General features: G+C 44.4%; 4 protein-coding genes across 4 annotated transcripts in view; 3 read left to right on the top strand and 1 right to left on the bottom strand.

Annotated features, from left to right (window-relative positions):
- Positions 1-25,919, top strand: part of LOC126557756 (connectin-like) — a 378,559-nt gene that overhangs the window by 317,216 nt on the left and 35,424 nt on the right. The window lies entirely within an intron of this gene.
- On the bottom strand, positions 376-19,065 carry LOC126556757 (F-BAR domain only protein 2). Its single transcript, XM_050212231.1, is given in 15 exon segments — positions 376-544; positions 891-1,120; positions 1,207-1,716; positions 1,782-2,210; positions 2,277-2,530; positions 3,774-3,946; positions 4,019-4,191; positions 4,279-4,390; positions 6,626-6,898; positions 8,717-9,529; positions 10,612-10,708; positions 10,796-10,894; positions 10,986-11,201; positions 11,274-11,618; positions 19,020-19,065. Coding segments are annotated over 15 exon segments (3,894 nt in total). The 5' UTR covers positions 19,050-19,065; the 3' UTR covers positions 376-404.
- LOC126560104 (uncharacterized) lies at positions 20,494-21,333 on the top strand. The gene has a single exon (XM_050216266.1). The coding sequence runs from the start codon at positions 20,494-20,496 to the stop codon at positions 21,331-21,333; it is 840 nt and encodes a 279-aa protein (XP_050072223.1).
- LOC126558538 (dehydrodolichyl diphosphate synthase complex subunit DHDDS) lies at positions 24,122-25,349 on the top strand. Its single transcript, XM_050214562.1, has 2 exons — positions 24,122-24,270; positions 24,360-25,349. Exon 2 carries the CDS (start codon positions 24,363-24,365, stop codon positions 25,347-25,349), a length of 987 nt encoding a protein of 328 aa, XP_050070519.1. The 5' UTR covers positions 24,122-24,270; positions 24,360-24,362.

Here is a 25,919-nt window from a genome sequence, read left to right as displayed (position 1 = left end):
TAATAACGCTCTTGAAATCTACCTCTAGCCTCATTACATCCATCATTCCTTCACATAGATTCTACATTCGCTCCCATTCCTCGACTCCCGTCTGGTTTGGAAAATAAAACCCACCTTGTCGCGTCCCACAAAACAACCAATCGAGGGGTGACTCTTTCCGGAGCATGAAATACTTAATTGTTCCCTTAACACGTTTCCTTCATCAAGTTGTTTCCTTTCCTATACGCTGCTGATGGTTGTCAGAACGATGTGGACGGCGGACCGTGCCCGTTGATACACACTACTAACACTTGCCACGGTTGGTAACTTCTTCTACTCAGTTCACGTCCTTTCCCCCCCTCCTTCAAAGTGGCCGGTTCGGTATTGTAGTAATATCGGGTTTACTAGTAGAAGAAAAACCGATACTATCCAGTGGTGCCACCGGATGACGAGTTGGCCGATTTGCTACCGCTGCCGAACGGTATCGGTGACATGACGCCCGAAACATTTGGTGGTGTTGGTGTTTTTACCGTGCGTATGCCGTCCCCTTCGCAGATATACTTTCCTGTAAAATGAGAGAAAATTATTACTCGTTATGCCGAATGCACCTGCATTGTTAGTGAATTTAAAGGTGGCTGTGAACCAAACAGTTAAGCGACTTCATTTTCTTATCACCAGCAACAATCACAAGAGAGGTCTTGGATCTTGTAGAATGAACTTCAAGCTTGAATTATTTGTAATGATATAAGGAACCGGCCACTTAATAATCAGTAACTAACTGAAAGTCAAGCTCGCAACATTACTGTCGTCATAGCGCAAATACCACCAGTCCCTTCCCGAAAATCCTACAGTTTTTCCTTTTCTAAATCTTTCCATTTACTCATCAGGCATTTACTCTAAAACATACGTACCTGATACGAAGCGTCGCTTGACAAGCGACAGTCGATAGCCGGAGCCGGCCAGCTCGAACTCAATCCCCGACAGTGTTGTCCCTTCGCAGTTGAACTGCGTCGAAATGATGGCCGGCGTGGACGGGCCCGAACCAACTTCGAGCCGTGCCCGGAGCGTATCGACACCACCACTCTCGGAGTGTTGCGATATATCGGTAAAGTTCCACACTAATCGATTCGATTCACCTTGCCTGTTCGGTTGGAAAGAACAATAATGTTAACATCAATCACATTGAATGCGATTCATAGCACCATCTCCCCCCTCTACTCAACTGACCATGCGGAATGTGGTTTTGATTGAACGTTCTTCACTCCACCATCGACCGGTACCGAGATGGACACGTTCAGCAACGGGGACGGCAGTGCCATCGCGTGGCAATTATACTTATAGTCGATCTTGATGTCCGTGTGCCGTTGCTCACACTTCCAGTAGGATACGAGCTGGAACGGACAGGAGGCCGCGCCCGGCTTTGCCTTGATCTGGTACTTCAGGATGTCGACGTTGATGTGGGGCGCGTTCGGATTTTGCTCGGACTGACGCCTTAAGGTCGCCGTTAATACTGGCATGTTGAACTCGAGAGTCGTGCTGAAGCTGGTCGACTGTAGACGATCGATCGTGATGAGTTGCTTGTTGGGCAGCACGTTATCGAGATGCTGGAGATTCTTGATGCGGAAGCCAAGCTTGGCCGGGTTTGGATTGTTTGTCAGGACGTTCACAATACCGGCGGGGAACGATATCATCATGTCGCCCGACATTTTCACCTGACACCGAGACTCGTCCGCTCCTCTGAAGGTGTGCGGGAAGAGAAACATTCATTAAACAGAAACAAGAAAATGGAAGGCTTATCTTACTTGAAGTAGGCGTGAATAATTTCGTGGAATGCAACGGCCAGTGGAATCGTGTCCGACATGCCGATCGTCAACGGGGACGGCCCACGGGATGATCCGATACCAACGCTCGGGCTTCGGAACTCCAAACTACCCACACTGTCGGCACGTGCGATCTGCGACGCAGGACTTACTCGATCCCGGGCGACTAAGGAAATAAACAAGATGAAAGCACATTAAACGTTAAACCCTAGTACACCCGGGGTCTATGTCTTACCAGCCGCCTCCGATCTTCTAGATGGTGGTCTCGGTATAGCGATACTGCTACCACCGGCGGATGTCGGTGTGGGTATCTGTCGTTGTGTAAGCTTCGTTAGGTTCGCCGAAGCTGGTGCGGAGATGCTTATGTCTCCGACCTCCGAGAAGATATCCCCCAGATCAGCGTATCGATTGCTGAAAGCAGGTCGGTTTTAACTCGATCAGATCATTGTTTGACTATGGAAGAATACTACTACTCACTTCGAGCTAGTGGACATCGACAGGGTAGGACTTTGGAGTGGCGCGTACGGATGCACCGTCGTCGGTGTGGACGCATTCGATGCATTCGGACTAGTGAGGTGCGTGGTATTGCTATTATTCAAAAGCGACGCATTACCGACCGACATCTGATGGTGCAACGCATGTGCCTGTGTGGATTGTTGTTGTTGCTGCTGCTGCTGCTGTTGGTGCTGCTGATGCAGTTGGTGCTGTTGATGGTGCTGCTGTTGCTGTTGCTGTTGGAAAATAGAATGGTTTAATGACAGCAGATCATGACTCGGTTTGCAACCGTGATTGCCACCATTGTCGCCGAGCTGCTGCGAAACAGACTTGGACCGTTTCATGCGCAGCAGCCGGTCCTGGTGCTGTGGATCGAAGCTCGAACCGCGCCTTGCCTGTTACGAGCGGGGTTTTTTTTTTAGTGTAAACACACGGCACCACAACCGAGAACCGTCCATCGGAACATATTAGTACGGGTTAATGAATGGTGTGTGAATGAATAGCGTATTCCCCAACCAGTCCAGTCAGAGAGAGAGAGAGAGTCAGCGCATACAGTTTTGTTAGTGATGATGGTTTTGAATGATGGATTAGGGCATGGATGATCATCACAACCGACCCCACAAAATTCGACAGCACAACACAGGGACAGACAGTAGTAGTAGTAGTAGTGCGTGGATGAGTTATGTGTACAAATGGATGAAAGGAAAAAAAGGCAATCAAAGAATTTGGTTAGAAATATGGTAAAAAATGATATTTATGAATGTAGGAAGCGCTGGGACACAACGGATTTTTCATATAAAAATTAAAGAAAAATATAGCACACAATATATAGAGTGACTTTCAACAAAATAAGACCACCAACTAAACCAGCTAAAAACGAAATTGCGAAGCCAACGACAAATCTCCTTCTTCAACGAATCTTCTAATTTTTTTCATCGATTTTCATCGAACGTATTTCAGATTTTTTATTATAACTCAGTCATTGTTGAATTTTTCTACAAAAACAAAGATGGTAGAGAAAGTTCAGTTGCTGATGATCATTCTAACAAAATTTGATGAAGTTGTACCTAGTAGAAGTATCGAAATCAGCTTTATGAAAAATGGACATAAAAGTGGTCTTATATTATTGGCCGTCACTGTAGCAGTTACGATGCAAAAATAGTTTGAAATGAACAGTTTTTACGCTAACTTTGAGTGTATTGGATTTTGTTAATGAAGAAATGAAGCATATTACAATAATCATCATATAAATACACTATTATGGATTAAAATATTATAAAGAGACATCAACAATTTTAATACACAACTGAATATTTCTATGCGAATCACAAAAAGCGTAAAGAATTACATGTAAAAAACGCATTACTGACAAAATACAATAAAGCACTAAAATGAGACGCAACACTTGATCCGACGATGAGCTACTACTGCACACATGAAGCCCGAATATGATTATTACACCTTTGCATGAATACATACCGATGTTAAAATACCGATAGGAGATAATGACAGATTTTCCACTGTTGCCCGTAGTTCGTCCACACTCGCGGAAATGGGTGCCGCACCATTGTTTAGCGGTTTAATCTCGACGTGAATTTTCTTTTCCTCTCGTTCATCTTCACTATCACTGTCGGAGCTTGAGTAGAAATTATCTAGAAAAGGAAGGGCAGTGCTGTACGTGTGCGAACGAACCATTCATTTAGAAGAGAGGTAACGATCCTTACTGCTCTTTTCCGTGATCGTCGCACTGTCCCAGGTGGTTTCGCGCGGCTGTATACTGTAACCGTCCTCATCAACTTCGGGCGTCGCCGTTGGTGCTACATTCGATGCACTGATCGCGGACGTCGTTTGCAGATTGGTGGCACTGTCCGTATTCGCTGATTCACCCTTGCTGTCCCTATGGCAAACATATAGAATGGGATTGAGGTGTGAAAAAAACGAGCACATATCTCAAAAAAAAAAAGGTGTTTCCAGTGACTCTTACCCGTCCAAAATATTTTCCTCTTTGGCACTGGAATTTTCCGTGGAATCTTTCTTCTTTTTGGCTTTCTTCGATTTGGCCTTCTCTCGCCGGCTGCGCAGGAACCCGGAGACTGCTTCGTACGCGGGGCAAGAAAACAAATTGTGCCGCAGGTGGTCAAAAACAAGAAGAAAAAACAACACACATCACACACACACGTTATTTGGATTGAGTTTCTCGAATGAAATCGTTCACAGCTAGAACGGAATTTGGTGGTTTAGGCTACTCGTAAAAAGGGTTCAAAAGTTTGTGAAGGTAAGTACCAAAAAAAGGGGAAATTTGATTTATAGAAAAACAAAACAAAAAGGCCAAAATGAAACAGTTAATTTTGTAACAAATGAAATTGTGGAGAAAGGAGAACCAAACAGCCAAAAAGAACAAAATGTAATTTAGTAACTAAAAGTAAAGAAAGGTTATTTGCAATTGCAAAGCGCAACTGTGTTCCTTCTACCGTCGTTTCGGAGTACAATTTTAAAGGTTCTCGCGGGCAAGATTAAACAAAACATTGACAAAACAAAAAGTGTTAAAATGATTGATCACACCAATATGTCAGGTTGGTGAATTTAAACAACAGCAATGGTGACTGTTTGCAGTGTGTGAGTAACCAAACAACAAACGTCAGTATGTAGTGATCAGTTTGGGGGCGTTCGGGAAACGGGAATGGGTAGGACTGGGGTAGTGTGAGGGATAAAATGAAATAATATCATTTACTTGCTAACAATGGAAAACAACAGAAACAACAAATCTTGCCACTAAAAAAATGAAACAGCCAAACATTAGCATTAAATAAAAGCACGCACTAATAATGAACAATCAAACTCTAGCAGCTTGAGTGTACATAACAATTGATAATCTTAGCATAAACACTAACATTCATCTAATCACGCTAGTTACTAATGAAAAGCCTCATCACAAGCAGCACTACGAGAAAGGCGTATTCTAATTGGCTGATTGTCCGGTATTTTACGGATCATGTTACGTTCTTAATAAGCCAGAAAGTACAGTACTTGTGTCCATTGCGCTGTTCTTGCTCATCCTGTCCAATTATTCGTATGTTTCGAGGGTTTGGAGGCGCTTTAGTGTAATTATACAACTATCACATTCAACTTACCGCGTATTATAAGCAACTTGTCTCTATCGCTCTCACTTGATTGATAACCTTTTACATTTTAACTCTTAATCTATAAGCAATTTTTTAAAACCCCGTCACAAACATGCGGCTAAATGAACCACTTGCATGAATGAAGGGACAGCAGCTAATGCGTGTGTAAGAGAGCTACTCTACTAGAGCAAGAACGTGACCAAGGTAATCATTTTAAGCGGAAGTTGCGTGCCTCCACGTTGAGTGCACGTTTTAGCACGAAAATTGCAAGATATTGTGAGTTCTGATTCTAGTTTTTTTCCCTAACTCCAACAACCATACGTCTTCGTCGTGCGGTAACAAAAACAACTTCTTCCCGCCCACTGCTAGGGGGTAAGGTTAGAAAGAAGGTAGGTTAGAGAAAAAAGGTATAGAACTAAGCGTATAATTTTTACATTTTGATATAGAGAAAGGCAGGTTTGAAGTAGCGCAAGCATTAAATTGTTAAAAGAAAACATGGTAAGAAACAAGCAGCAGATTTAATACAAAACTACATTAAATTCTAACTAAAATAATAAATTTATAACAACTAACAGGTAACTAAAATCAATAAGAAATAATGTGTGCAATGCCATGAATTTAAAAAAGCCAAACTATTGTAATAAAAACGCTAGTGGTCTTCCAGTGCCACATATAAATAAAATACCCGATATAAACTTCTCTAAGAACAAGTACTTAGTTCATGAAACAAGAAGCATTTTGATAAAACAAAAAAATGAATTAACTTTTGTAATCACGACGTTTATCCTTAATCCTAGCTCAACATTTAAACACTACAGCACACTATCGCTGCTCAGAAGATCGAAGGCTGAAGAGCTGAAAGAGCTAATAGGGGAACCAACAACCAACAAGTATTATCCAACCGAAAACAATAGAATAAAGTCGTTTGCAGTATTCAGGAGGAAAGAGAAGGATGTCGAAACCGATTGCGAAAAAATAGAAAAATCCAATGTGAATATAATAATCAACCTAACCATATCAATCAAACACGATGCTAGTGGGGAAAAAAGTAAAGGAATTCATTAAAAAAAAACATCAAACAAAATAATAGAAAAAAAACCCAAAAACCAAAACATCGAAAGTAAACAGACAGAGAGAAATAGAGTGAAGAAGAGAAAAAAGAGAACACAACACCACGCATGTACGAGTACGCAGGTATATGAGATTTACATTTCGAGCCCCGCAACAAGGGATTCCGTCCGATAAAGGAATTGCCTGCCGGTTGCTGCTGCTGCTGCTGTTGATCTCCACCACCGTTGCCACCGCTACTGCCCGTATCCGGTTCATTCGGACTGGTCGGAGCGGACACGGTAGCACCGGTCGACGATACCGACGAGTTCCGAGCGTCCGAGGCCGCATTACCGCCCCCACCGAGGATGTTACGGCGCCCGCCAACACTGCCGCTCGTGGTCGACTCCCGACTGTCGCGACTATCGCGGCTTCCTGCTTTCCTCGTATGTATTGAGGGGAGATTAGAGGGGGGGAGGAAACCATACCGACCGCGCCCAGCGAAGCAATTTATACAGGTACGCATGTGAAAATGGATGGATGGCGATCAATTGGCGTGTAGTGGTGGGTGGGAGCGAGGTGTGAGGTGTCCGCGTTTTGTACACAAAAACATGGAAGTAAGGCGTGGTGGGTGGGTAGATTGGCGCACGGGATTGAAATGTGGGAAGAGACAAAAAAAGGCATAAGAAAATTTGTTTTTCAATAATTTTTTCAAATCTTTTATACTTCTGGGTCAAGTGAAACAAGGTAAAGTCATTAACTAATACCATAGAGGTAGAAGAGAGGATTGTTGAGTAGTGAACGAGTGGATTGAAGGAAAAATTGAGCGGTTTAAATTATAACTGAAACAGAACCACCAAAGAACGAAACCATCTCTTTCAACTACAGAGTGTGCCGAATTTGTTTTAGAAGAATACTGATACGATACTGTTTAGAGAATATTCTAAATTAATCAGCTTTTCTGTCTTTCTTAAGACACTAACCTATCTTCGACCTCCAAGCACATGCCGGTCATCTAATAGCTTGCTAGTATTATTGATACCACGTAGTATTTGGACAGTCAATCCTCACTATTGCCACCTTTTCAAGCTACAATTCTGAATTCAGTCATGAAGCTGAAGCCTCAAGCAATTATTGTCATGAAAGAAAATAGAAGACCTATAACACTATAACAATCCTACTCCTAAATTTCTCAACTAACACCTTGCCATTCTCCAGACGGGCCCATTAAGAAAGGATTCTGTAATGTGGATGAAACTACTCCCCTTAACACCGTACCATTAGCCACCTGCGAACAAATGAGGCTCCAAAAATAGTGCAAATGATCATCATTTACGGATGCACTCCGTCAAGTAGTAACTGCCTGGTAATGGAGCTGGGCAGATACTTTAGCCAACAGACAGAGGGGGCGGGTTTGGACAGATAGAGCAATTTACTCGGTAAGATGGGCGTCATTTCCTTCCGGCTAATAGCACGATTATACACTTCTGCAAAGCGAGCTTTCCGAGAGGGAAAGAATAGCAACCTATTTGCTACCACAATTATTTAGCGCTTTGATGGAGAAAAAGCTATGGTAAAAAATACTAAATTAAATTTACATCCCTTGCAGGAAAATTGAATCCAATAATGAACCTATTATTTTCATTCAAAATCCCTTTAACGAGGTAAGGCCACAATTCAAAAACAATTCAAAAAAAGCCCTACATCAAACAGATCGCAAACGGTAATAGCTGAACAGAATGGAAGGTGTGGTGCAAGGATATAAAAAAGTGTAAGTAAAAAGAGAATATAAGAAAGCGGAAAGCAGTAGAGATTTTTTTTAAATGAAACCAAAAACCCCATCTAAGCGTACAGGCAAAGAGGAAATAGTTAATAGCGTCAAATATGGTAAAACATATAAATTCGGCACGTAATACGAAAAGTGTGAAAAGAGATAAATAATAACTAATCCTACGTTACAAATAGGAACGGCTTATATGAAAGAAATAAGTGAATATTACAGATCCAACCCAACAGAAACTGAAAAACCCCAGTACAAAAACGATAACTATTCTATAGCCAAAAACAAATGAAAAAGTATAAAACAAGACTAGAAATATTGGAAACCCGATAGGTAGAAAGAAAGGTTTGTAATAAGAAGGAGGAAAAAAGTCAATGTGTAATGTAGTCTGTTGTTTGTGGTGTAGTAATAGAGATAGGCCAGCAAGTGTGTTCGCTAAATGGCGAATGTGAAAATCAAGAAGATAAAATTACCCTGGGAGTTAGACATGAAGAGATTGAGAAGGGAAGTAGTGCGGCGGGAAGATTTTTGTTGTTGTTGTTGTTGTGGTGGTGGCGGTGGCTGCTGTGGCGACACCGGCTGTTGCTGCTGATCTTGCTGTGGATGCTGTAAAGATTCTTGCACTTGTTGCTGTTCCAGCTGTTTCATTAGCGGCGATTGTTGTTGTTGTTTGCCGCTGCCACCATTGTTGTGACCGTTAGTGGCTAGGTTGGGCGGGTGGTATGGTGGCTGATTGTGATTAGTGGAGGGATTGGTACTATGATGATGCTTGAAGGAAAACAGATCGCCGTAGAATGGTTTACTTGTGTGTTTTGTGCCCGTACTTTGTGCGGTTCCGGAAGCGCCACTTTCGTTCAACACCGATGGCACCGGTGACATGGCGCGTAACGACGACTGCTGCTGCTGCTGGGTGGGAAGATCCATTGCACCGTGTCCATCGTATCGTAGTCCGCCACCGACCGAGGCAGATGTGGGTGAGGTGGACAGATTCACCGGTGAGTTTGTTGGGACGGCTGCGGTCGAGCTCGAGCTAAACCACGATCGGAGATGGCTGCTTTCCTTCTTGCCGCTCGTCGACGATGTGCCAATGTTGATCGGTTGTGAGGAGCTGGTAGCCGACAGGGTCGGTGATTCGAGCAAACCGCCGGCCAGTGAGGATGGAGCGGGCGAAATGCTACTACCACCCGGTCCGCCGGACGATGTGTTTACTAGCAGCTGGTGGCTATTACTGCCCCCCGCACCGGAAGCATTGCCGGTGCCACTTTCAAAATCAAGCTCAATAAGCTCTAGGGAAAGAAGAAGAGTGTTTTAATGGTGAATATGCACATGGGAGGAAACGATGCCTCCCCGTAAGCCGGTTACACCCTCCCCAAACAAGGGGAGGAAAGGAAAACGGGATGACAGACACATACACACACGGCAACACTGTACTGGAACACGCACGAAAAACACCGGGACACGCACTAGTGCGCGGAAGATTAAGGAAAAAATCGAAAAACCACGACGCAAAACGCCTTACACAAACTACGGAACCTGGACACTTTTATAATGTGTACATATAATCGCGACAAAAACACACAGTACAAGAAAGATAATTTAAAAAAAAATCAACTGACTTCCGACAACGTATTGATAACGTGCCACGTGATAAATAACTAAAGGTGAATCATGCATACAACTATGGCTTACATTACTCGTATTTCAACATTTTAAACTCCACTGAAAGCAACGACAAAAAGAAAACGGTCGGGCTTGTGGTGCAAGAACGATACGGATGTACACTGACTGGCTAAATTCGTCTAACAGCGGGAAGGTTGATCCATCGAACGTACGAACCGAAAAACTTAATCTGACTACCCTTTTTTTGCACACAAAATAAGCTCATTTCGGAGCATGATAAATAGCCTACACTAAGCAAATAAAAACGAACGAAACAAGCAAAAGTACACACAGTAAAGTAACAGTAAGCTTATTTGCTATTGACGTACCATTTTCATATACCAATTCTACAACATTACTCACAAAAATTATATGAAAAATATTCACTTCAAAACAAAATCTCAAATCAAAGAACAGAATGATCAACTCATGCATTTAAAACAAAAAAATCATTTTTTAAAAACACACACACACAAACAACACGACAATCATGCTCAAATATAATCGAAAAAAAAAATTAAAAATAATTTTGCCTTTAATAACTAATAAGGACTCTGTCTAAATATTTATTGTTCACACGCACGCACGCTGTCTATGACTCCCGGTGTAAGTAAAATGTGTAATGTGCGAGTCCAAGACTCGCTCTGTGTGTCTCTTTTTTTTCATACCGAGACAGAAATCTTGTAGCGGGCTATCCAGCCGTACTTACCTGGCTTCTCCAAACCGGTGTACTTGTTGAGCACGAACTGCTCCAGTAGCTTGTCCACGGTTAACTCTAAAAATTGACGCTTCAAATCAGAATGGACCTGCGCAGAGAATGAGTGAGTAATTAGGAGTAGGTGTAATGTTACAATCGTTTCTAGCATCGGGACACTTGTTTTCCACCACCATACCTGCCCAACCAGATCGAAGTTGTTCTGCACAATGTCCATGTACGACGAGAGGAACTCTTTCATTTGCTTCAGGTGAGCTTCTTCCATCTCTTGAAAACGCTACAATATGGAAATTTGGAAAATCGAAAGAAAAATATTAATTTTACAGCGCCCCTTGCCCCGAATGACTCATAACGGCCCCATTACTCACCCTACACGTTATTGTCATTTTCTTCTCAAACTCCTGCTTGATTATGTTGTGTTTCTCCACCAGCGCCTTATAGTCGTCCTGGTGCTTCCGTAGCTTCGCTTCCGACTTTTCAATCTCCTTGGTCGAATTGTCCTTGCGCGCCTTCTCCACCTCCTGCAGCCGGGCATTGTGGATGTCCTTTGCCTTCGATACGGCCGTTGTCGATTCCTTCATTGCCTGTTACAAACACACGCACGTTCTAATCTTCACGCAATTCTCCCCCGCCCTTTCCCCTCGGACGCTACCCACCTGCACCGCATCCTGCGTGCCCGATTCCTCTTCCTTGACCGATTTGTGCTTCTTGTGCAGATCTTCCGCGTACTTGGTAACGTTCTTCACCAGCTCCGTCAGCTTCTGCACCTTCTGGGCGTGCAGCTCCGATAGCCGCTCGGTCGTGGACTTGAGGATGATCCAGAGCGGCGAGAATGTGCCGCCGCCGCTCGAGCCCGCCTTGTTTGCAAGCTTCGTCAGCAGCTTCGAGTTGTACTCCTCGAGATTCGAGCGTTCGCGGAAATATTCCGCCAGCTCTTTCGTCGCCGACAGGCCATACTTCATGTTCTGGTACAGCACCTCGTAGCCATTGTTTTTCTCGCCCTGCAGTAGAATAAGGGGATGCAAAAAATCGATGATTAGGATATTAGAATGTTACATGTATAATAAAATAACAATAAAATGTACAATAAAATAACGACAACAACATTAATCGAAGTCCTTGTGTTCAAGGATCGTCAATTATGTTGTTTCCTATTCTTTCTTTTAATACATTTTAACATTTTTTCCATGAAATTGTAAAGAAAATACATTAGTGCAGCACACACGCGAATGAGGCTGCACTTAGTCGACGTACTAGAAATGTATGTAGACACTAATTACGTTTCAAACATAAAAAACCCCACTGCTTGGGCGTGGAGTCTATTTTACCACCGTAAAACACAACAAAAAATAGCATTTCGAGTGTTGGGAAAATTCCCCCGGCCCATATGTTAGAAACACAACCGTACGTAAGCGTTGATACTGTCCAGAAATAGTTTTTCCAGCATGCAATACTAGCCAGAAGCCGCGCCATCCGCAACACAGGGGAGAAACAATTTATCTTTTGGCAAGCGCGCCATCACAACCAACTTCTCTCTTTCTCTGTCTCTAATGGACATGATATTTTAAAACGTCCAACGCACACCAACACAATATAAAGGAGAAAAGTTGAAAAACAACACATTCTTGTGTAATGTTGTTCCAAAGATCAGAACCTTTGCAAGGAACAGTTAGAAACAATGTTGCGCTTCGCTTGTTCTTGACCGTGGCCCGGTGGCCACGATGTAGAGGGCTTAAATTGAGTTAAATCAAATTATTTTGATCTTGCCGGTGCCGGTGTGTCCACGATCACCGGCAATTGAAAGATCTGTTTTTCCCGTGAGATCGCGCCTCGGAAGGGGACACTTTTTGGAGCTAATAAAAAAAAGTGCACGTACCCCAGCATCAGAAGAGACTCAAGCTGCAGTCACAACTATGCGGCGTACAGGGTGTTCATTATGTTCGAATAAGCTTTTGAGGTGGGGAAAAAAAAGAACTAAAGTACAAGATATTCTGATTCTGATTAAGTTTTAAGGGAAGTATAAACTTGGCTTGGCCAACACATACGATCAAATGTCAAATTTCAGGAGATTACAATTCTGGGAGCTGTGAGATCACATGTTCTTATTGACAAAATCGGTCTCCCTCCCGACACCACGTTTTGGACGACATTCGTTCTGTCAACCGTTCTTCTTGAATCGTTCCCGTCGAGGCACCCCGTAATACCAGGGCCATAGATTTATCGAAAACTTTGGTCTTGCAGGGTTTCTGAGTAGAACTAGACAAGTGCGAAACATTTCTAGACAATGCTCAAGATGAACTGGACAGCGGGTAGGTTGAACTGGACAACCGTCGCCTTTTCTCGACAGTGGTCAAGTTGAACTGGACAGTCATATTTGAAATGGATGGTGAAACAGTGTGAAGCGCTCCTCAAATCATCAAAGACACTCTGGAACTGTGGATGTGTTTTCTTTGGGAGGGGTTTACTGAGCAACGTTGGCGAAATCAGTCCACCAATTTGAACAATGTTTCAAAGTTGTTTCAAGACACAGAGAGTCCCATAATAAAAGACGCACTCTTTATCAGCGTGGCCCGACAATATCTGTTGGGCTCTGTTCAGCATTCTCTTGGTTGTAGCCTTCATCCTTCGTCATAATGATGTGTGGGCAATCCTGATCAATCAATCCAGGTTAGCAGTGGTCTTCCGAAACAAGTGATTCAGTTTTCGACGAATGCGGTTTCCACGAGAAATATCAACCGGTGAAATATATCGCCGAAAAGTTCACCTTTGATAGATACCTTTTCCACTAAGCCACGGTACTTCTTCTTGGTGCTTAGTAAATAATCTACTACTGACAGCTAGATGATCTTCAGTAAGCAGCGGCCTGTAAGACTGGCGTCAATATCAAAACACATAATACACACGAAGCGCATCCACACAGGTGTCAAAAGTTGTATTCGAATTCATTGAGCCACCCTGTACAGCGAACGCAAGTCACTGACACAGCAACTAATCTGGTCTGGCAACTGCTGTGTCTGTCCGCTGCATCGTCGCAACTCAATGTTTGCCGGTCAGGTGTGATATTGCTTCTGGGTTCATTTCATCGGAACCGGTTCCAGTGCGAACTTTGCAAACATGGTCATGATGATTTATTATGAGAAAAACATCGAAGGATCATGGAGCCGTTCCGTCGTGGTGGTAACGTGCTTAAAACGCGTACAATTTCCCACGAATCGAAGTACAGGTACAGTATATTTTACTCGTTTTTTTTGTTGTTAGCATTGAACATCAGGCTTGTGCACCATGTGCGCGCGCTAGGGAAAGTCAATGGGCACACGTTTTCTCATCTTGTTTCGTTCGGCACAAATGGCGTCGTCACAGCGACTCCTCCACCTACATTATTGTCCATTTTTATAGCTTCCATATGAAAAACAGTACCACCAGCCAGCTCAGGACAAACATCTTTGGAGAAAAAAAAAGGGACCAAGATGATTATACTCGGACTCCTACGCACGTGGCAAGTTCATTACGAACGCGAGCTGGATGTGTATCCTGCAGGGCGACGAGAAGGTCCAATCGTTACTCCGGTCTCAACTACATACAAACACAAAGAGTATTGGAGATATTTTTAGCTCATCGGACATAATAAACAGAACGTCAGCGGATGAAAGTTAATGAAAGTGTAGCAAGAAGCAGTGATCGAAGTACGAACAACGCACGGACACGAATCAAAATTAATGATTACTTGCGCGAGTTGGCGATTAGTTTTTCCACCACAGCTGGAAATCGTTTGTACAAAGTGGTATATGTTTAACTCAATAAATTCAAGATTACCACTGCATTAATAACAGCATTTTGTTTCAACTATACATTTACTGCATGTCCTTTATTATGCATCTAAAGAAGTATAGCAGTGATGGGTACTCGAAATATGGGAATCATCTTGTTCCGTTTCCGGGTTTAGGATCGGTTCTAATTTCGACTCCGGTTGCGGAATCGATTCTGATTCCGATTCCTATAAAGCTAGGTATTCCAGTGTCGATTACGATTCCGGATTTGAGTTCGGAACCGATTCTGAAACAGAATACAATATCCCATACCGAATCTTCTGTTTAAATCCGCCAAAGAGATGGGAATTGATCCCTTCCCCTCTCCCTTTCCGTACATTGTACGCACTATCGTCCTATCAGTTGATTGTAGTTTGTCATGTTTATTTGTTTATTTACGTTTTGTTAGTTACACTTTCGCAACGGTGGAATCGACCTACGCCAGTTGCTATTTTGGCCCGATATCGATAGAATCGGTAAAAATTGGTTTAGGAGATCTAAGGTCGTAACTGGCGACCTTGTGCGTTGGTGGAATGTCTGGATTCGATGCTGTAGTGCTGGCAACGAATACGGAGTGGCAAACACCACAAAGTACTCGCTAAAAATGGGGGTTTTCTTGGGATCCAGTTGTTAGTCTCCACGGCACGAAGCTCCAAAAAGGCGCTAACCCCTTAGCAAAAATAGAGAGGACAACATCAGAATCGTACCTGGCAGCAACAACATCCACAACCGAGCTCACCCGGGATAAGGTACACTTGTATTGAGGGAGAAGGAAATGACTACACTTCAAATCGGATATAAATTGATTGAGTTGTTGTTAAGCTAGACATAAGCTTAGATTTTAAGGATCACTGTCTGGCCGTCTTTGTGAAATAATAAAAAAAAATCCAATACCCAATCTACTTTTCAAGACCGATTCAAAAAAATTAGAAGCACTCTGTAATCGATTCCAACCAAAACAGCATTTTGTCCAACACTAACGTGTACCTAATTTGCATTTCATTTTCTGGCCTCAACACTTACAGTTCCACTGTGAGAACCAGCGTCTCATTTGCAAACCGATTTGCGTCATGCCAGTGTACAAAAGGATACATTTATGAAGTAATCCCCACCCAGGCCGCTTGATGATGGGCGACATCTTTTCCAACACCACCATTGTTCCTTCCTAGAGATCAACAAGCCATTTTATCCGGTGGTATGCCATAGAATATCCTCAGTTTTTCTATTTGATGCTATGATGATGTTTCAAACCGAAGGGAAGGGAACAAACGTTTGAATTAATTTATCGTGTCTCTGTCAAAGGGCGGCCGTCCAGTTGGTGATCGTGCTAAATGCGATAATTGTTATCCGAAACGGAATCATCCGGTCGGGGAGGCAGGATGTATTTATGCAATTTGGTTTGTGATTTGTGTGTAAATGAATAGAAACATTGTGAGTACTGCGAAGCTGAATTATTTAGATTGATGAGCTTGAGTAAAACATTTTTCTAATCTTCAAGAGCTTAGCAAAGTTTACATGCTTTAGGGCAGTCCGGTGCTTGAGGCGATCGGTTTTTAAAAGGCAGTCTAGTGTCCAGTGTCTAGTGCTAAATTCCAGTGAACCATTCGATACGAGGATCATACTGATCTGGATTTCTGATCCGGCTGTTAAAGGTCACCATGAACGAGGTGCAGTGCAGAGTCAGAGTATCGAACATGATGTCGGAATCGTTCGAATCTCACAGGGGTCTAAGGCAAGGGGACGGACTCTTCTGTCTACTATTCAATATAGCCTTGGATATCCTTGACACGACTCTCTACCGGTCTCTTCAATTTCTTGGGTTCGCTAATGACATTGATATCTGCGCCATCAGATATCTCTGCGATATCTGATGGCCATCAGAGCCAGAGCTCTGATGGCTCTGAGCTCTGGCTCTGATGGCTCGGAGGCTCTGAGTGGGAAGAAGCGTATTACTCGACGGCTATAACCTCGAGCTGGTAGAGGAGTTCTGCTATTATGGGACTGTCGTAACTTCGGATAACGATGTCAGCAGCGAAATCCGGAAACGCATTGTTCAGGGGAATCGTGCTTACTACGAGCTTCATCGTCTGCTGAGATGCAGAAGACTTCGAGACCGCACGAAATGTGAGATATATTGCACACTGATTCGCCCGGTGGTCCTATATGGTCACGAGTCTTGGACCATCCGAGCGGAGGATGCAAACACTCTTGGCGTGCTTGAGCGTCGCATAATCCGGACCATCTTTGACGGTATGTTCGAGCATTGAGTGTGGAGGAGAAGGATGAAGAACCACCAGTTTGCTGAGCTATACGGAGAACCAGACATCCTGACGGTAGCATAGACCGACAGGATACGATGTAATGGAGATGCCGGACTCATGCCCCGCCAAGAAGGTATTCGTCAGCAACCCCCAGTTCGGCACGAGGCGTCGGGGAGCACAGCGAGTTCGTTGGTTGGATCAGGTGAAGGGTGACCTGTCGGAGATAGGGTGCCTACATGGATGGGAAGCTGCAGCCAGGGTTCGAGTTTCCTGGAGATCTATTGTTGACCGGGCCATGTCACGACGACGTGCTCTTTAAACGAGCAGGCCAACATGATGATGATTACGATGATGATCTGGACCCTCCAAATCCATATCGGAACCCGGATTCTCTTCCTGACACTTTTATTCATTGATTTCCGCAATCAAATCTCGCATCGATTCGGGATTCCAGCTGGGGAACAATTAAGGAACAGAATTCCTTCTAGACTAGACACAGAACGATTGGAAAAGGTTTTCCAATTGATTAACTTGCAGCAATCCATTGGATAGCGAACAGTACGATTGTTGGTTAATGTCTTCGATGGACTAGGTGCGTTCTCCGTTGATAGGATACACTTCCTCAAACATGAACAGTGGGTTTTGAATATCTCTACCCTATCTAGTCCAGGATTTTGTTCACCATTTGAACTAATATTCTGATTTCTTGAATCTCAATTGTATTACGGCGAAACGATCCGACAATAAAGACTTAGGACCTTTACTGTCCTAACATGAATTCGACTTCAGATCGAAGAGAGATTTAGACTCATCTAATAAAAATTTAAGTGCAAACCAAACGTTGAAAAATATATTCTTCTTCTCGCCAAGCAGTCATGCAGCCATCTGGGGAAAACACGGAAAAAAGTGAGTGACTCATCGGAAACTCTCTCCCCCCCCCCCCCCCTCTCTTCCATGACCCATTGTTCCAACGCACACAGGAAAGAAGAAACCCCACAAGAAAATCCCTTTTCGTAAGTGATTGAAACACGGAACAATGAGAAGGGTTTGGTTGGCGGTTACTCTCTGTGTGCCGACCATCACATTATGATCAATTTTTGTCTTTCATTGCGCACTCAGCAGAAAAAAAACCGTTTGCTGCTCACAACGACGGTCAACGATGCGCATCGTAACGAACATAGGCGTGGTGTGTGGTTCTTGTTGTACCGTACGTCAGCTGATTTCAGTGCGGTTATTTTCATTCAATCCTCCCACAATAAGGCAGAAGAATTTGCCAATATAACAGAACATCTGTTCGACTTAAAAGAATGATTATTTTGCAATATTAAATGTTGTCGAATATTCAGTGAAATTTCACATGTGCCTTCGTTGCTTTAATCGTCTTATTTCTATACACAACACATAACAAATGTTTCTCTGTTTCCATCCCTAATCCGACCTTCAGTCTACCGTGAAAGATACGTCGAAAAGATGGCTTTAAAACCTGCAACGGCACGTGGGGACCACTTGAGCAATTTTATCTTCCACCCTCGAGACTTGCGTACAAACACATTGGCGCAAGATAATTCCATTCAGCATCAGCTGAGCTTCTTTCGGAAGGTGGGAACTAAAGCCAGGGGTTGCGAAGTGTCGTGTCTGTTGTCTTACTACGGGTGCGCGTGAAATAATAGCAACAACAAAAAAAACGGGTTCCAACAACAATCACAAGTCAAACACCGGAACGTAATGTGTGAGTATGGGCGTCGGCCCGGTTTCCCTGCATCGTACGGGTCACGTTGCGTTCAAGTTCAAGTTCGACGCAACCGATAAACCATTTGCGTCCCAGTGCCCCGAGTGTGTTGCACCGAATATACCGAATATATGTGGCCCGTAATGATGACTGCCGAGGTGACTGAAGAAAAGTAGCACAAAAAACGTGTTATCAGCAGTTGGGAGAAGAAAGGAAATCTTAAATCTAAAAAAAAGCTATGTTTACTGCTGTGCTGATAAACTGCGTCCATAGTTAGACAGCATTCTTGCACACTTGTTGAAGAAGTATTTTGGAAGTATAGACGAAGAGATAGACATTGAAAGGATGCAGATAATAAGGACGATAAGCACGAGATTACAGACAGACAAGGCGTCTTTTCCGGCAAGGAAATCTCGCATGTACTGTGATCGCAATTAAGCATTTTTTTTCTTCATAATGGACGGCCAGGCCGTAGTGCTGCAATTAAGCATTAAGATATCGCAATTTAAATGTACAGATTAAGTGGATTGATATACATACAATTGAGATATTCTTCTTCCCCGCCCAGACTTAAATACTCCCTCTTCACACTCCACATACACTTACCCAGAAGTAGTCGTTGAAGTCGACGGTCATTTTGTCTACGGAGATTTGCAAACGGTTTGTCGTCCTTTAAAAGTGCTTCCCTCCTTTCAATTGCACACTGCAATTAGCTTCTTCGCCGTCGATTTCTTCTTCAATTTTTCACCCACACGATCGCATACACACCACAAACCCCGCGACACGTTATCGCTCGCTATTATTCGCTCCCGTCGCGCGCACTAAAACATAAAACGTCGTGCACCGGCACTACGTCCGCTACTACTACCGCAACATAATGGGGCGCATCTTTGCTGTATCACCACGACCGATGGGTCCGATTGACGTGTGCCAGCACTTGGCCTCATTACCACCTGTCTGCCCACGCTAACGGGCGAAAAACACACTGTTGGCTATGGGCCAGCCAGCCGTGGCAACCGCTACGAAAATGGCACACACACCCCGCGCGAAAGGACAAAAGGGACCCGGGCTGGACTATCTTTCCACTACTTGCGTTGCGCTCTCGCCCACCATTCATACACGAGCGGTAGGAATCGCCCAGATTGGTTGCACCTGGAGCCGGGAATGTTCAGATTAATTTCTTCCGACGCTCATTTTGTTTCACTTTTCTTCACTTTCGCTGATTAGTTTCCGCTGGATATTTTCCATCCGGGAAAGGGGGTGGTGTTTATTAAAATTGTTTCCTTTTTAAGATGTCACACTGTTCATACCTGAAATGGGAATTATTTAATAATTTTGCAAGATTTTCTTGGGGTTGATTTTTTAGACTTAATTGTCCTGCTAGGTCATGCCGACCGCATATCGGTTTAGTAGACTGCTGTGCTCACTACTGGGGAACGGTCCGAATGGGATTCGATCACCGTTACTGCCTTGTAAAGACTTGGATCAAGAGATCCTGGTCTACCATTTCCGGAGTCCATAATTTGATAGCTTCGACCGCAATTGCCATTTGCAGACCATACCATGAAACCGAACATTTATGCGTTACTACGGAAATAACAATATGGAACTCAAAATCCAGTACTGTTTTGTAAAAAACCGATTAGTTGATTACAAGACTAACCGACTGAAATTTTATGTATATAAAAAATGCTTCTTATCCTGCATTCACAAATAAAACTAATTAAACTAAAGAAATACAAACTTAATTCGTATCATCTTCGAAAAGAGCAAAAACAGCAAACAGTCCCTGGCCGTCTAACAGAGTAAAAACAAAAATGAAGCTTCCTATCAGTTGTGTTGAATGCCCAGTGACGAGTTAAGTTGGGGACGTGTGTGTCAACCAGTTGGCACCCCGTTTATCCACGTGTCTTGTGTGGCTTTCGGTACCTTAAAAATATGGCACGCAAAGGAAGGCCAAATTTGTCCAAACACACACACCACCACAGTGAAGAACCCGGTAGTAGTTTGATAGGAAAAATACGCCTCTCCCCAGGCGACCAATGGGCCCAACATGCCTCGGACCGCCGTCCACTAGCTGATGCGTGCCGTATCATCAGCCGGCGGAATTTTCGCTCGACCCGCTCAACAATCGCATTCAACCAACCTGACCAGAAGTATAAAACTACCCAGACACCGTACCGATCAGTACAGTAGGTTGAGCCACTTCATTCCAGGATATTTCGGTGCGCGCGCACACGTCTCACGTTTCGAGCAAACACACAGGAGAAAAATGACCACCAAATCGCTTGTGAGCGTCGCGTTGGTTGCCAGCATTTTGGTAGCCTGTGTGAGTGGATTCCACATGCCGCAGTTGCATGCGCCCAAGTGCAGTCACAAGGTGCACCCGGTAGTGCAGCATCATCCGGTCGTACCGTTGGTGCATCATCCCGTCGTACAGCACCACGAACCTGTGTCCGTTCCGGTAGAGGTAGTCAAGCACACGAGTGCCAGCTTCCGGCCCGCTTCCTTCCTTGAGCTGCTCGAGATCGTACTCGATTGCTTCAACACGCTGCGCATTCCGCTGCAACGGTTCCCATCGTACCTGTCCGGTATCTTCCCGGATGATGCGGAAACCAAGTGCTTCCTGCGCTGTATGGCGATCAAGCTTGGTGTGTACTGTGACGAAGCGGGTGCCGATCTTGACCGTCACTGTTTGCAGTTTGGACTGGGTGAGTGTTGCGAGAACTTTGCCAACCGGCATCTGGTCTGTCTGCAGCAAAACTCTCTTCCCTGCCCGGATCGGTGCACGGCTGCATACAAGCAGGAGCTCTGCTTCCAGGAACCGATCGCCAAATATCTGGACTACCACTTCCACGAGCTGGTTGGGCTGTTGCATCAGGCCAAGTGCAGCCACGATCTAAAAATGCTGCACCCTTAGGCGCGCCAACTGACCTCAACACCGGCGAGGTACACCCACTGCCATTCAAAGCAAAAGCTAATAAAAATCAATAGCACAAAAATATAGCTCATTATTTGCTAGTTTCCTATCCCAACGTGTGGCTAAAAGAGTCTCTTGGTACGTTTTCCCGTCCGGTGTTGGTACGTTATGAACGGTGTGTTTGCCATCAGAAATCATCCCCATTCTCGCTCGTTCGCTTTTTTCTATGCCAGTCTAGAATGAGTGTAGCAGCAGTTCGATGTGAACACAAAAAAGGGCACCCCGCGATATGGTTTCACCATGCTGCTATTTTCGAACCATTTTATGAGTGGAAAAATAAAAAAATATATGTTTTTATTTCACAACTGATGACACAACAAAACATAAACAAACCTACTTATTTGACGTACGGCGTTGACAATTAAAGCAGTGCGTGTGCGATTGGCCTAAAAAAAAGGATTCCTTCCAAGTGCCAACAAAACTAAACTGAATTTATAATAGCCAAATTATTGTTTTCGAAGTATTATTTGTTGTGATTTGGGCGGTTTTTCCGGTTTGAGCATTGATGTCAGGATTTTTTCTGATTTTAACTAGAAGTCACAACAAGCCTACTATGATAAGGCCGAGAACAATGAAAATTCTTGAAAAATGTAGGATTTCCGTATTTTTCCCCCGATAAAGCGGAACTCGTGTGTGAGCTTTTGGAAATCATTACAATACTATGCTAAAAGGGCATGGAAAACGAGAAACACAAGATACAGCCCTAACCACCGCCGGTTAACACTCTTCTTCCAGCACTTCGTTTGGTGCAATATTTTTGTTTTACACCCATTTGCGCAAACATCGACACATTCGTGACTGCCGATTTACCAGTGAATTAGATATTCATTTTTTTTTTAAACACACACTAACACACGAAACCATGTTACACAATCTACCGTGCTATTGTCGCGTTCCTTCGCTTGCACAGCCTTGCACTTTTGTTGCAGCTTTGCTTATGGTAGGGATACTACGGGCAACCCCGAGCCAGTTCCGCCCCATTACCGTTATTGTGCAGCTCTCGTCTCTCGAAACGAGTCACCCTTTCTGCCCTTACTCTTGCGTTTTCGCCCCTCCTACTGCCGCTAATGAAACAACCGGATAATGGGGTCGGAGCTCTGGAATCAATAAAGCATCGAGCGAATTCGCCCGCTGCGTCGCTCTCGACCGTTGAACTTTTTTGTTGATTCTATCGGACATGTAACAATAGCCGGTATCACGCGCACACATACACAAACGCACGCACGCATAGGTCACAGTGATTGCAGTGGTTTTCTTTAGCTGGAAAGAGAATTTAGCACATCTTCCAGTCGGCGCTACCACCAATGACACCCGGGAATGCCGGAACGCGCCCTTCTCGCTATCGGGGGACCATCATCCGACGCACACAAGCACACACGCATGATCACACTCAAAAACAGCCCTTTTTCCTATTGTTGCTACCCTTGGTAAAGCACACAAATTAGTGCTTGCACCGTGCCTTCCTCGCAGGGACCACTGAAGCATGAGAAAAAACACTCTCGTCGGCCCGTGGCACCGTACTTTCGGTCGCCATTTGCTATCACTCGCTTGCCATCCAGTGCTGCCGCGCCACCATCACTCGCCTGCCACTTGCACTGAAACGGACGATGTGGGCGTATCGCTGCTTTATTACCAGTATGGAAACACTTACACTCGTTCCAACATTCACACACTTGTTATCCGTGCGTATATTTACGGATACGCCTGGAACGTCGGAAGAATGCTAATCAACTCGTACAAGAGGCTGTACTTGCTTTGGGTGTCACACTGTGGCTGGCTGGCTGGGTGGAGGTGTTTAGCACTACGTCGTTTTGTGCTGCACTATACCACACACACGCACAGCACCAGCACCGGAAACCGGTCAATAATGAGTCGCAGTGGGGCGTTATCAACGCTACACTTATGCCGAAAGGTTTTTGGCCAACTTTCTTGCCCGTTTTGCGACCGACAACAGCGAACAGAAACAAACGAAAAAACCAAACGGGACCAGAATACGACGGCGACGGCGAATGAAGGAATTTGCTGTCAAAGGTTCCTCTTCTTGTTTTGCAAGTCTTTGCAAGCGGAACCTCACAACAGCGTAGGCGTTCGGATGTGTCAGTTTGCGTTGCTGTCATTTTCAAATGCATTTGTTCGAATGCCGTTACAGCGAGTGTTCGGAATAAGATGAACAAAGAAACATGCAATTTGTTTCAAAAATTGTGTTCGTTGATATCGTAGAGCAAAGTAAAATGTATTTTTATCACAATGTGATTTTTAATGCAGTTATAGGGTACACACTTCTGTAGTACTTACTTACTTACATACTTATCAGGCGCTACAGCTGCTTTGCGATCTTGGCCTGTCGCAGCAGAATCCGGAACCGCTCACGGTCCCGCGCCGTCGTCCGCCAATCCGTTATACCGAACTTGATGGCGGATGATTCCACCCCATTAGCTTCTGTAGTACATGGAACTGACTGAATATTCTCAAAAAAAAGGTTCCAAACCGTAAAGCACAAAAAAAATTTAAGATAATACTCTGATCAACAAGAGCTTTCCATTCAAAATGTTGCGATCATATGATTATGAGCGTGCAAAAGGACACGTTCGAAAAGGATAACTGTATCCGCCTGGTTTGATATTTTGCACAAAAATTGTATAATTCAAAACTACCCACAGCACCCGATTGCGCAAGCAGACCATTGCCTGTTTCTCCGCCTATCAGCACCCTTCCTGGGTGTGATAGTTTTTTCACCGGGAATTTTCAAAACAATCCGCTGTCATGTGAGGTTCCAAATCGGCAAGAAACAACTCACAAAAGGGCCGTCGTCGCCTCGTTGGTTCAAAAACTATTCAGGCTTCAATGAAATAGTGCAATTTTAGCTCGTAATTACAGGTACACCTGCATTCTTGCTTACCCGTTTAGTTATCCTTTCCAAGAAAGCCACTCACCATGGCCTAGTACTGTTTTCTTGTTCTCTTCAGGCGATGGCTCCTTCCGCCGCTGGTGCTACACCTCTCCGCGCATCGTCCACAGTGTCAGAACCACCTGCTTCAGGGACATGGGTCCGGCAGAGCAATCTGCACTGGTACCATCGATGGATGATCCGGGTGCTACAGGCCGGTCCGATACCTGCGCACGTCGCATTCATCATGGACGGTAACCGACGGTACGCCCGGAAAGCGAACATTGCCAAAGCGGAGGGCCACTCGGCCGGGTTCGAGAAGCTTTCCGAAACACTGCAGTGGTGCCTGGAGGTGGGAATCAGCGAGGTGACGGTGTACGCGTTTAGCATCGAAAACTTTAAACGCACACAGGAGGAGGTGGACACGTTGATGAATCTGGCTCGGGAAAAATTCCAACGACTGCTAGCGGAAAGGGACAAGCTGCACGAGCGGGGCATTTGCATTCGAATCATCGGTAACTGGGATCTGCTCGAGCCGGACATACGGCGCAGCATCGCGGAAGCGGTACTGCTGACCAGGCACAACCGTAACGCCATCCTGAACGTTGCGTTCGCGTACACATCCCGGGACGAAATTACACATTCCATCCGTACGGTTGCGCAAGCCGTCGGCGATGGGCAGCTCGAACCGGAGGACGTTAGCGAGGAGCTGCTCACCCGCTGCCTGTACACAAAGTATTCCGCCGAACCGGATCTGCTGGTGCGCACATCCGGTGAGGTGCGGTTAAGTGATTTCCTGCTCTGGCAATCGGCCACAACCGTCATGTACTTTACCGAAACGCTTTGGCCCGAATTTACCATCTGGCATCTGCTCGGTGCGGTGTTCTACTATCAACGGGTACGCTGGCGGATGATGGACGTGCGGGAAACGTTAGACCAATACACTGCCGGTACTAGTGTAGAGTTGTGCGGCAAGCGAAAGGAGCGTATCGGCCGGTTTTTGGAGTACGTCGAGCGGGAGGAGGAACATTACCTGATGCGGCTGGTACGGGGGACGGGTATAAAATAAAAACGGGGGGTGATCAAACTTCTGTCTACGAGGGGAAGTTGTTGTCGTCATCGTCAGTGAGCGTGAGAAATTATGTAAAGTTTTGGTTTGTTTTCTCTTTTCCACTAGGTGTTATGTTATAAACGAACAATGCTAGAACAATGCCAATATCGCATACCAACCATAGCTTTGCGGGTGTTTTATTTCGGGTTAGTGTTGGGAAATTTTTTTGAAAAAAAGGAACGAAACGGAACTGGTCCAAATTACAAAGGGAACGGAACGCAAATCAGAGGTGCAAAAGAACCAAACTTAAAAATTTTAGCGATTGCTAATGGTGACCTACTTTCTTTACAAAGCCAATTTTGAAATATAGTTTATCATTAGGCCTCGCCATAGCCCTCTCACGATTGGAACTGAATTTGTTTCCAGCCAGTATGCTTTTCTGGTCTGTGAATAGGAAATAGTTTGTTTCCTATTGTTCCGTTCATAGATAGTCACATATCGACATATAAATTAGATTTATTGTAGTTTGAAAGGTGCTATGAAGCACCCGTTCTGATCGATTGTGAGCTCAAGCGCGGCATTAAATTG

Source organism: Anopheles maculipalpis, chromosome 2RL (assembly GCF_943734695.1).
Source record: "Anopheles maculipalpis chromosome 2RL, idAnoMacuDA_375_x, whole genome shotgun sequence".
Lineage (NCBI taxonomy): Eukaryota > Metazoa > Arthropoda > Insecta > Diptera > Culicidae > Anopheles > Anopheles maculipalpis.
This window is presented reverse-complemented; position numbering and strand designations above follow the sequence as displayed.